Source organism: Peromyscus eremicus, chromosome 10 (genome assembly GCF_949786415.1).
Source record: "Peromyscus eremicus chromosome 10, PerEre_H2_v1, whole genome shotgun sequence".
Taxonomy (NCBI): Eukaryota; Metazoa; Chordata; class Mammalia; order Rodentia; family Cricetidae; genus Peromyscus; species Peromyscus eremicus.
Window position 1 is genome coordinate 91,713,856 of NC_081426.1, and position 12,776 is coordinate 91,726,631.

General features: G+C 42.2%; 1 protein-coding gene across 7 annotated transcripts in view; it reads left to right on the forward strand.

Moving 5' to 3' along the window:
- Ptpn13 (protein tyrosine phosphatase non-receptor type 13) overlaps positions 1-12,776 on the forward strand; it is a 182,519-nt gene that overhangs the window by 156,960 nt on the left and 12,783 nt on the right. For all 7 annotated transcript variants that reach the window (XM_059274841.1, XM_059274843.1, XM_059274842.1 and 4 more), the window contains 6 exons: positions 955-1,048; positions 1,657-1,794; positions 2,486-2,574; positions 6,376-6,422; positions 9,915-10,018; positions 12,049-12,197. In XM_059274841.1, the coding sequence (XP_059130824.1) occupies positions 955-1,048; positions 1,657-1,794; positions 2,486-2,574; positions 6,376-6,422; positions 9,915-10,018; positions 12,049-12,197 (621 nt within the window). The remainder of the gene's footprint in view (positions 1-954; positions 1,049-1,656; positions 1,795-2,485; positions 2,575-6,375; positions 6,423-9,914; positions 10,019-12,048; positions 12,198-12,776) is intronic.

The following is a 12,776-nucleotide window of genomic DNA, read 5'->3' on the forward strand; positions in this document are numbered from 1 at the left end:
CGAACAGAGACCCACAGCTGGACAATGTGCAGAGAATGAGAGACCTTAGAACATTAGTCCTAGGTGAGATCGACGCACGTAAACTCAGAGACTGTGGCAGCATGCACAGGGCCTGCCCTGGTCTGCACCAGACATGGTCCCAGCATGAGAGGAGAAATGAGCACGTGCCCCCATCCTAACCCACAAACAATGTCTCTTTAACTGTGCTGGGGATTGAGCCCAGCTGTGCAAATGCTCTAGCACTGAACCATGGCACTACATTGTCCTTGTAGGCTGTGCTATAGTCTGTCAGCTGAATGTTGCTTTCAGTTCAGTGATATATAGTGATTCCATAGTTATAGTCCATTGTTCTGTCCTTAAATTCACAAGAGAGCTAAACTATACTGCAGAGTCTTTACACCTAACAATGTCAAGCCACCAAATTGGAGCATACACTGATGAGTAATTAAAAAGTTGGTTGTCTTTTGTCTAAGAACAGTGTTGTATACATAAAATTACAACATTAAGAGCTGAAGCAATAGGAACGTGAGTTTGAGGCCTCCCTGTGCTGCATAGCTAGACCCTATCTAAGAAGGAGGGAGGGGGGAAGAAGGAAGAACCAAAAATAATTGTATTCCTTTTTCATAACTTTTAGGCCTTTGTAATCCTATTAAACTTTTCTAAAATGTTCTGTAGAAGAAAAAAAACTCATAAAATATGCCTCAAATAAGAGCTTTGTGTAGCCTAATAAATTTAAGAAATAACACAATTTCCCATGTGTTCGATGATGGGAACCCCATTCACTTTGCACACTTCACTCCACAGATATTTTCCAGTAACACAGGTGCAAAGTGCAAAGATCTAATAAGAGTTTGTACTCAGCAGGAAGAGGGGAGGAGCCATGGTCAGTTCTTCTCCAATCCCAGAAGTTAACAAAAGAGTAATCTGGTGGTTTGCTGTGCTCTTGTACTTCAGGTTAATGGGGAAGAAGTAGCTGAAGCTGTGTACCCTAGAGGAAAATGCTCATCTTCTCAGATGAGGGACTTAACGGACCAGACCGAAACCAAAGGTAGTTTTCAAATAAGCCATCCAGTTACTGTAAATGATCTAAAAGTTCAGTAATCCCTCCTGTCACCTCACATGCTAACACAGCTTTAAAAGGAAAGATTATTGGGAGAAATGAAAGAATAAGAGACTATAAAACTAGCATTGTTGGTTGCATAATGTGCAGATCCGGTTTTCGCTCTCGGCTCTAAAATGACTTGGGAGGTTGAAAAGACAGTTACTGCAATTGATGTTTCCTGCATGCTGTGAGCAGCCTTCATAGACTACCAAATGCCTTACAAATTTTATATTGAGAGTATTTTATCGGGCCTGCTGTATCCTTAATCTTGAGAAGATAACATCTTTATTTTTTCATTAATGAATTATTTGACATTAATTTTATGAAATGAGCATCAAAATTGTTAATTTTTCATGAAAAGGTATATAGTTCCAATATCGGCCTTTGTTTTTTGTCTCTAAGCTGCATTTGTGTGGTTGCTCGTCACAGCAGCCAGCATACTTATAGAGGAAAAGGACTAGGTCACCATGTCTGTCCTTCCAAGGAGATACTGGCATTTAGGACTGAGACTGTCCCTTTCTCAGTACTTTTAAAATAAACTCCTGTTTTTCAAGAATCTGATTCCCAAGATGATGACATCTATGATGATCCTCAAGAAGCTGAAGTTATCCAGTCCTTGCTGGATGTTGTGGATGAAGAAGCCCAGAATCTCTTAAACCAGACTAATGCCACCAGAGGGGCCTATTTTCGAGGTCAGTGAACCAGATGAATAAATCAGTGTGCCCAGGAATTCAAGCACATGCATGGGGAAAAGTTGTTGAGTAAAACTGAATGATATTAGCAATACCTTCAGCAATTTCTAGACAGTGTTTTCAGAAATAAAATTTATTGTCTTTTCCTTGTTGGTTTGTGGGTGAGTGCCCTCATTAATGAGACTTAGAATGCATTATTGGAGGCGTACATGTAGCTGTGGGTAGAGTGCTTGACTAGCATGCATGAAGCCCTAGGTTCAGTGCCCAGCACCATATAAACCATGTATGGTGATACACACCTATAGTCCCAGCACTTGGGATATGGAGGCAGGGAGATTAAAGTTCCCTGTCATCTTCGGTTGCATAGCAAGTTCAAGGCCAGCCTAGATTTCATGAGACTCTTGTCTGAAAAGGAAGAGTATCATCGAAAGTACATGTCATAGCTTTTATTTATAAATATATTAGTCTAAACATCTTCTCCTGCAATTGACAATAAGCCAGTGTTAAAGCGTGGCCTTTTCACAGGTAAATTTAACTACTATTCTATACTGTGTGTTCTACCACTCACTCTCTGCTTTCCCAGTCAGCGCACTCGTGTGGTCTATTTACACCTCCTTTAGTGGGTAAAAGAAAACTTTTCACTGCCTCAGTGCATTTCTTAGTTCTCTTGATCTGTGTGCTTCTCTCCCAGGTACGCGGAGGACAAACGGGGAGACACCAGAAGAAGAAGGAGCAGACACAGACTCGGATGGTTCTCCATTAGCTGAGGATGTCCCTCAGGTGAGGACTGTACCTGCAGGAGTAGCCTGGGGTACTGCACTTCACCCCCGAGGGAAAGCAGCGGCAGTAGTGGGGGTGGAGGAAGGCAGTGTTACTTTATTACATCCCCGTGTCCTCTGACCCAGCAAACTGAATCATTTCTCAGTTGAAAGGAGAGAGAGGGAAGGGATGAGGAAAGGCAAGAGGTAGAGAGAGTCAAACCTGCTGACTCTTACAATTGTCAACCCCGTCTGTATACTTACACGCCACTCAGACATACAGGGTATTTCATTGTTACTTACAGATACGTGTGCATACCAAGAAGCTGTGGCTTCTGTTTATTTCTTAGCACATAAAAATTCTATAAACATTGACTGTCTCAACATACACTATTCTCTAGAGGGTTTATCTGAGACGTTCTTTTATACTGTCATCATATTAGTAGTTATACCACAGGCTCTTTGAAAGGTTTCAGGACTCTTGTAAGTCATAACAATGGAATTATATTTTCACTACAATATTTTAAAACTGACATCTACTAGGGATGTTCAAAGTCTCTTTTAGAGCTTCGCCTGCCATTTAAAAATTGTCACCTAAAACTTCTTTTCTCTTAAAAAAGAGAAAAAAGCATATTATTTTTGTCCTTCACTATAATGACCTATAATAACAAATGTTTATGTCAGAAGACTTTACTTATATTGATTTTAGGATATATTTTCATTGAAAAGTTACTTTAAATGTAACTATTGATGTGAAGTTCCTGTTTAATCTTGTCATACTTATCTTTTCCACTGCTGTGAAAAAACATCATGACCAAGACAACTTACAGAAGGGTTTATTTGCGCTTCTGGTCCCAGGGGCTGAGTCAGTCATGGAGGGGATCATGTCAACCGGCAGCAGGCGTGGGTTAGAGCAGGAAGCTTGAGGGCTCCCATCTCAAACCTCAAGCAGAAAGCAGAACAAACTAAAAATAGCAGTCTTTAAACTCTTAAAAAAGTTGCCTCCAGTGACATCCATCCTCCAGCAAGGCCACACCTCCTAAGTCTTCCCACATAGAACCACCAGCCGGTGACCAAGTATCTAAATGTCCAAGACTGTGGGGACATTTCATTCAGACTACCACGGATAGTTATTAATAAAACTTGTATTCTTATCTACCCTACCATCGTGCTATGACAGCAGCCCTTCTTTCCAAGCAAGAGTGGGCAGGTCCAAGGTCAACACGGCTGATAACTTGGTACCATGGGAAAGGCCCATGTCATTTTTTAATAAACATCTTACCATATTGTCAGAAATCTTATTTTCATTTAACAATTGTTCATTCCCTCTTTCTAATAAGTGCATACAAATTTGCCTCATTCTTTCTAATATACTGTTGTATGGATACACCATGATAGATTAAACCAGTCATCTACTTGGGAGTTCTTTGTTTTGGTTTTTTTTTGGTTTTTTTTTTTTGGTTTTTCGAGACAGGGTTTCTCTGTGTAGTTTTGTGCCTTTCCTGGAACTCACTTGGTAACCCAGGCTGGCCTTGAACTCACAGAGATCCGCCTGGCTCTGCCTCCCGAGTGCTGGGATTAAAGGCGTGCGCCACCACCGCCCGGCTTCTTTGTTTTGTTTTGATAAAACAACAGTGTAGCAAAGATTCCCATGTCCGTCCTATAAAAGAGCTCTCACAAGACAGAATTCATTTTATAAAACCCAAGTGGCTCATCTGTGTGACCACATGGCATGTCCCACCATTTTCCTTGTGTCCTCCCTACCCAAGCATTTCACAGGAGCAGGCGCTTGAGTTGGAGCCTGTTTGTATCTTTGGAGTGGCTTATACAACAGGGTTATTTTCTTAGTTCCAAAGGCCAGTGCACCAGCACCACTGGGTTCTGACTCCCGTCTCTCTGGCTTGTGAACAAACTACAATCTTAGCTGTGTCCTTTCCTCTGTATCAGCTCCCCGCCTGGTGTCTGTTCTTCCTCTTGTAAAATACCAGTTCTATTGATCTGGAAGCCCATACCTGTGACCTTACCACACCTTTGACCCTACCTCGCCTGTGACCTTAACATGCCTGTGATCTTGCTTACTCTAATTATCACTTTAAGGTACCATCTGCAAATACAGCCACAGTGGGGGTTAGGACTTTAACTTACAAAATTTTAGGGTGATACATTTCTGTCTACATACTTGTGTATGTTAATCAGATTATATTTAACCAGTTGTGAAATTTTATTCTATAATAAATAAATATATGTTCTAGGCATAAATTCATCCAAAAAAATGTATAAACTGAAACTATACCAAGGACATGAAAAGTTCATTTCTTGTTCTTTAATAGTAAACGCTAAAATTAAAATTCTCTCTATACTCATTCAAATTAAATATGGTTCTGTAAAATAATTTAACTTTTTTAGTGGGAGATAAGGTAGTCAGTAAAAATGATTAAAATTCAGGAAATTAGCATGTGAAATCATCTGGGATTAATCTAAAAATTCAGATTCACAGGAAGAGAATATTCTACTAATTGTCACAAAAATGTTTTGTAATTCATTTTCCAAAAGTGCAAATGAATCCTGGAAATTCTGCTCTGAGAGTGATGCTCGGAGCTGGACAGATGTTCATAAAGTGTCTAAGAAGCACGCGCAGGGGCCTGCATTCAGATCCCCAGTGCCTGATAATAGCAGGGCACAGCAGCACACTCGTGTAACCCAGTGCTAGGGGGTCGGAGAGAACCTGTGCTCATAAGTTGCAGATCTGCCCCAGAGAAGGGAAGGAAGCACATCCTCACATCCCTGGAGCTCACTGGACAGCAGCCTCGCTGAATATGGGCTCTAGATCCTGGGAGCCCGTCTCAAAACATAAGGTAGAAAGCAACCAAGGAAGACACGGGACATTAGCCTCTAGCTTCCACATGCATGCTGACATACACATGCACACATTCATACAAACACCTACATACAATGCACACATTCACCCACCCACACATGTATCCACTACAGTGCACACACTTGTACACACATTCACACGACCACACATACACCTACATACAATGCACACACATGTGCACACATTCACAGACCCTCATGAACATCTACATGCAATGTACACACACAAATACATAATGTTTAAAACCAAATACTTGTGGCCAGACCATCTGTATTAATAAATTAGCACTTCCTGAATAGATGAAATATGTACTTTGGAATCATTTTCTACTTAAGCTACAGAGATAGCTCAGCAGTTGAGACCCAAACTCAGTCCCCAGAACCTATTTTGGAAAACTCAAAACCCCTATAACTCCAGTTCTAGGGGATCTGACACCCTCTTATGGCCCTCACAGGTACCTGTACACAGCACATGCACACACACACATAATTAAAATAAAGTAAATCTTTTCTTAAAAAGGGTAAGCAAAGAAAGTCATTACTATTAGCCAACAAAACTTCATGAGTGCTGAAGATGCCTCAGCCACTTTTGGGAGTGTGTGACTTGAATGCCATGTAGGTAATGTAAGAATGATAACATTGCCAACATAAAAAGTAATTCACAGAAAAAAAATTAAGCTTGGTGCTGGAAGGATGGCTCAGTGGTTAAGAGCATTGGCTGTTCTTACTAAAGGACCCAGCTTCGATTCTCAGATCACATCCATCCATCACTCCAGATCCAGGGGATCTGATGCCCTCCTCTGACCAGGGGCATCAAGCATGCACACACACAAGCAAAACACATGTAACATGAAATGAATAAATGTAATTAAAGAAAAAAATTAAGCTTTATGAGGTTGGTTTTGTTACAGTGAACTAATTTGACTTTTCTTTCTCTTCATTGTAGTCAGTGAATGGCTTTGAAGAATGTAAAGAAAAAATAAGCAATGAAAGGTAAATAATTTTTCAACATGTGTTTAACACTTTGTTCTTTTTATTTTAATGAAATAAACAATTTTTGTTTTAAAATAAAAATAGCGATTAAATTATGGAACCATGGTTAAATATAGATAATGTCTTTTTGAGACACGGTTTTAGCACATAGTTCTGATTGGCCTGAAACAATGTAGACCAGGCTGGCCTTAAACTCACAGATATCCACCTGCCTCTGCTTCCTGAGTTCTGGGATTAAAGAGATACACCACCATACCCAACATAATATGTTTTTCAAGGTTTGTTACAAGTAGATTCTCTTGACATAAGAAAATGTCTTTATACCTATTGCTCAAAAAGAAAAAAAAATGTAGCATGCTCTTAAACATGGTTATAAAAAAAAATGGGTTTAAAAGGAAATGTCCCAGAAACGGTGACTCCTGCTATATTTTGGGTGATTTTTTTTTAAATTTTTGTCCATTTTTCTGTACTTTCAAATTTTTAAGTTTTCATTAATAAGAAAATGAAACCAGGGTCAGCAAGATGGCTCAGCGGATAAAGGTGATTGCTACAAAGCCTGGTAAACTGAGTTCAATCCCCCGCATTCACATGTTGGAAAGAGAGAACTGACTCCTGAAGATTGTCCCCACTTGTGTACTGTGGCATGCGTGCAAACACACATAAATCAAATAAAATATAATGAAAATATTTTAAATAATATGAAACGAAGGATATTAGGAAATACTTCCTTATTTCTTTGTCTTGCTCTTGAGAGAAGGTCTCACTATGTAGCCCCCAGGTGGCTGGAACTTGCTGTGTAGGCCAGACTGGACTTGAACTCATGGAGCTCTGCCATGCTATAACTCTTGTAACTCCAGCTTTGGGGGGTAACCCCTCTTCTTGCTTTCTTGGACACACACACTCTTTAAAAAATATGAAAATAGCTTCATACCTAATCATCACCAGACATCCAAGAAGTAGAGTGCTCTTTATTAGACAGAGGAGGAGGAAAGGATAGTAAATTAGTTTGATCTCCCAGGAAGACAATTAAAAATACCATTAAAATACAGGTTTTTGAATATTACTGATTCTTGAATGTGATTTTTTGTTGTTGTTTTAATGTCATTAAAGCCGTGAAGAAATGTAGTACCCTCTAACCTAGCAGTTTGACTTTAAAGAATTTATTCCAACTCCTATAAGAGAATATTCTTACAGAATCAGGATGATAAATAATTGCAACATTGTTTATAGTAGAAAACATCATTTAAAAAGAAAAACAAATGATAAATTGGAGGGAGAGGTACTGTGATACCAAACAGGTATTCAAAGGAATAAGGAAAAAAAGGAATGCCTTGTGGGAAGCTTGCCAAAATAAGTCCTTGTAGACAAAAGTGTATGTGGTGGAATGCAAAATGACCTCATGGATGCTAGAGAGGTGTCAGCAGTTAAGACTATATACTGGTCTTCAAGAGGTCCCAGGTTTGGTTCCCAGTACCAACATTGGGGTGGCTTACACCTTGCCCGGAACTCCAGCTCCAGGGTGGATGTACACATGGAGAGACATAAAAATAAATTAACCTCGTGGATGCAGAACTTGCAAATAAGTGTGAACTGCAACCCACAATGAGTTGGAGAAAAAAAAAAAACCCACAGTAAAACCACTGTATAAGGGTCCAGATGGCTCAGCTGAAGCCTGGAGTTTGGTTCCTAGAACCCACACGGCAGTTCACAACCATCTGTAATCTCTTCCGAATTACTGCTGTCATCCTCTGATCTCCAGACTCCAGGGGCGGCAGGCACAGGCCTGTTGCATATACAGACACACAGACAACACACTCATACACATAAATAAATCAGGAAAAAAACCAACAGGATAATTGCTGTCCTGCTTTTGACATTTGGGGAGCTTCAGTCTGTGCCCTGCTTTAGTGGGGTGTACTGGTATCCTCAGACAGAGAACTCAGCTTAGTTCCCTTGACCATCAGAAAGTGAAAACCATGAGGTTTTTATTTACCTCACCTACGCCTGAATGCCAATTTTCTGCCTAGTTTCCGTTTCCTAGTCACCTCCCCAAGGCTGATCTGTGACTTAGCTTTCCATGGGTGTGGCAGGATACCCCGATTAAATCACACTGCAGGAAGAAAGGGTCGTCCGAGCTATGGATCCATAGGTTCCAGCTGATACTGCTGACTCCGTTGCTCCGGATCTGTGACAAGGTGGAATATCATGACACACAGTGTGTGGTGAAGCAAAGAGAACCTCACGGTGACAGGAAGTAAAGAGACAAGGTGGAGTTGAGATCCCCAGATCTCCTTCAGGAGCTCATTTCCAGCTCCCCAATACTGTTAGCTGTGGACCAAGCCTTGAACACATGGGAATAAACTTAAGATTTGAATCACAGCAGATGGCGTCATCTCTACCCCCAGAGTAATGAGAACTTGTGCTGAGTTTCATTACATTGAGTGAAACCAAGACAGGCTTCACCCACAGTTGTAGGTAAAGATTATGTTCCTCCACAGATAAACTCAGATGATGCAGTAGTGAGGGGAAGCTGCTGTTTTAAAATGAGAGGGAGGCTGGGGAGATGGCCGTCAGCAAGGGGCTGTGTTCCCAAGCATGGGAACGTGAGCTTGAGCCTTAGAACTCACATTGAAGTAAAGCTGAGTGTGGTGCTGTGGGCTTGTAATCAAGCACTGGAGAAGTAGAAACACCAGATCCCTAGGGCTTCCTGACTGGCTGGGCAAGTTCCAACACTTGAGATATCCTGTCAATGTACCACACCTGCGAGACAACATCCAAGGTAGACTTCTACTCCTATACAGACACAGGTACCTGCATACCCTCACATATGTGTGCTCACATTGGAAAGAGGAGTTATATGCTGATAAAAATAATGCCATCCATGTTGACACAGATAAAACCATCTCCGAAGGGACTCCTTCAGTCTAAGATTCCGAGACCTGGAGTCCGTGTGCAGCTGACCCTGCTGCTGCCTACTTCAGTACATTTAGTGCCCACCATAAACTTCGAGAACTGTGCGTTGGGGACCTTACTTAGATTTAGAGGTTCTTATGTGTAAGTTTTGTTTGTATTTTAGACAAGGTCTTGCTCAGGCTGGTCTCCAACACCAAGGTTCAAGTGATCCTCCTGCCTCAGCCAGGAGGAACTGACAGCACAGACTTGTGCTACCATACTCAGTTGGAATTTGATTTTTTTAAATCAGAAAGGTTATTTTAGTTTTTTACATGTACCTGTGTATTGCATGTGTGCCTATGTGTGGCACACATGCCACACTGCAAGTGTCGCTGTCTGAATGACAGTGGCTGTTCCTTTCCTTCCTGTGGGTCCCAGGGATGAACCTGGGCCATCAGGCCTGAGGGCCCACGGAGCCTTCTCAAGAGCTCAGGAAGTGTCATGATCCTGTAGTTGTTATAGAGGAAATAAGTGGCTTGAATCATGATATTTAAAATTACCTTGGAGACAAAAATATTCCAAATGTGTTTGTTGGCACAGCTTAACTCGGGCATCACAGGAGGGGAAATCTGTCGGAGAAGAAGTCACACGCGGAAGCAGCGAGCCGCCAGTAGAGGCCGCAGACCACGAGGGTGCCAGCAAAGGCAAGAATTTTATTACTAGGTTTTTCACTAAAAACAGTAGATAGAAAACATGCTTTAAAAGATAATTTCTCACAGTACATGGGCGCTATTTGGTCATATGTATATGCTCTTTGGTTTTAAGCATAATAAGCTAAATCACATAGACATTGACTTTGGTTACTATAACCACATTACTGACGTAGAGCCCCAGTGGCTTAGGGGAAGCACGAAGTGTGTTGATGTAAAAGGAAACAAAAAGTCATGATTTACTATTGCATAATGAGAAACCAGAGAGCTCATCTGACTTGGAGTAAAACTGGTGGAATATGTGAGATGCAGGAACCAGTTACCCTTGACCACCAGCCTCTCCGGGTGCCAGCTGCTCCGTCCTCGTGCCGCTTCATTGGACCAAACAAGCCAGTGGAGAAACACCAGCACCTCACTTCTCTTTGCTCATGTTTTTTAATGTTATATTACTATCACGGGGGTGGAGTTTTATCATTTGAAGTCTGTTCTAGTTAGAGTTTCTATTGCTGTGATAAAACACTTTGACCAAAAGCAACTTGGGAAGGGTTTCTTCACTTTACACATTCTGATCCCAGTCCGTCACTGAGGGAAGTCAAGGCAGGAATCCAGGAAGGATCCAAAGCAGAGGCCATGGAGGGGTGCTGCCTCCTGGCTTCTCCCCATGGCTTGTTCAGCCTGCTTTCTGAGAGAACCCAGGACCACCTGCCCAGAGGTGGCACTGCCCATAGTAACCTGAGCCCTCATACGTCAATCATTAATCAAGAAAATATGACACACACACACACACACACACACACACACACACACACACACTTGCCTACGTGCCATTATGATGGACGCATTTTCTCATTGAAGTTCCTTCTTCCCAGATAACTCTGGCTTGTGTCAAGTTGAAACAAGCAAACAAAACAACACTAAGCACAAAGCCTTAGTAATTTTGTTTGTTTTGGTTTGCTTTTGGTTTTTGAGACAGTCTTACTATGTAACCTGGCTAACCTGGAATTTGTAACATAGACCAGACTGACCTTGAACTCACAGAGATCAACCTGCCTCTTCCTGAGTGCTGGGATAAATGACTAATTAATACTTCAAAAGGAATTCATGGCTGGAACCCCTTTCTGCTTAGGTAGACTATTGTGCACAGTGTCCCGTGGGTGCCTGCAGCCCACGCTCATCACCTGGCCTTTGTGCTCCGATTGCATTCACCCTCCATTGTAAAGCGGTACTTTACTTCATGTGAGCAAATTGTGCATCACTGCTAACCATGCCCCAGCCAGACACTGAGCTTTTTCAGGGTTCTGGTTTAGCCCTGTGTTCCTCGTGGTGTTCATCCTGCTACCCAAACAGCAGCTGCACCACCACCACACCCTAACCACTCGATGAGTTAAGAAGACCCCTACTTTGTCTGGGACGGTAGTTGACTTCTATTCTAAATAGTCCATATAGCAGGCACTCACTTGGACCCAGGCTCTTCTGGGGTCCTTGTTTAATTCAACTCCTGAAGAGCCCAAGGAAAGTATTCTGCAGGGAGAACACTGTCAAACATCAGGACACCAGCACTGGGTGCCAAGAGTGGGTAGTAAAAAAAGGAAGGCTGTGTTCTGAGAGCAGTCTCCTGATGTGTGGACTGTCTGATGTCTTTGTCTCCATCTCCCCCAATGTCTAGAATCTAATGTAAAACAGCAGGGAACTGGGTAGGTTTTCCTCATATAAATGGTGCCATTAAAGTCAAACAAAAAAGAAGACATGCTCCTTTCAAAAATACAAATATCTGGAAGTCGCAAGCCTTCCGGACTCATGAACAGTGGTGAGGTAGCTCCTTCCAGGCTGGCTGAAGTAGCTGTGCAGTGGGTAGACTATGATTCTCAGCCAGTCAGCCATGCTGCTGTACAGTCTCACGTACTCTTAAGACGCCCCTTTGTGTGAGACAATGGTAAGTGAGAACAGGCTCCAGTGAGCTCTCTTATTCATTAAATCAGCTCTGGGGAGAGAGAACTGAAGAGTCATCTGGTCCTTTCTGATAGATCACCCCTTTTTGACAAATGAGGAGCTGGCTGCCCTGCCTGTGGTCAGAGTCCCTCCCTCCGGCAAGTACACCGGCACTCAGTTGCAGGCCACCATCCGCACGCTTCAAGGCTTGCTTGACCAAGGGATCCCTGCTCAGGAACTACAGGTAAGTGGTATGTGCGTTTATTTGATGGAGAATGTGGCCTTGTTAGCCCAAGGTTAGGAAAAACTTCCAGGTCTTTGAAAATACCGATGGCTTTCCAACACTCCCTGTGAAGCTAACTTACTTCCAACCCTAAAAATACCATCTTACCATATCTAATGATAAATTAATTTTCCCAATGAGGATCTTAATGATATTAACTAAACAGGATCATATTAACAGCTCAGAACTAGATAGATTTTTCTAATGATATCCTCCATTCCTCATGCATAAAAATAATTTTTATAAGTAAAGAAGATCTGGACATGATGGCATATGCCTGTATTCCTAGCCTGTGGGAGTTGAAGGCAGGAGGATGGGGAGTTCAAAGTCATCCTGGCTTGTGCAGTGGGGGTGTTGGTACATGCAGCTGCTGCAACTGGACATGGCCCTTCTGGGGTATGCATGCCAATTTGCAGCCCTTGCTCCTGCAGTTGGATGATGGGAGAATGCAGCCCCACTAGGCTTTTGTGGCAACCTCGTCCCTGCCCCTCAAACTGTTGGCTTCATTGCGCATCCTTTCTTGCCACTGCAAGGAGATCC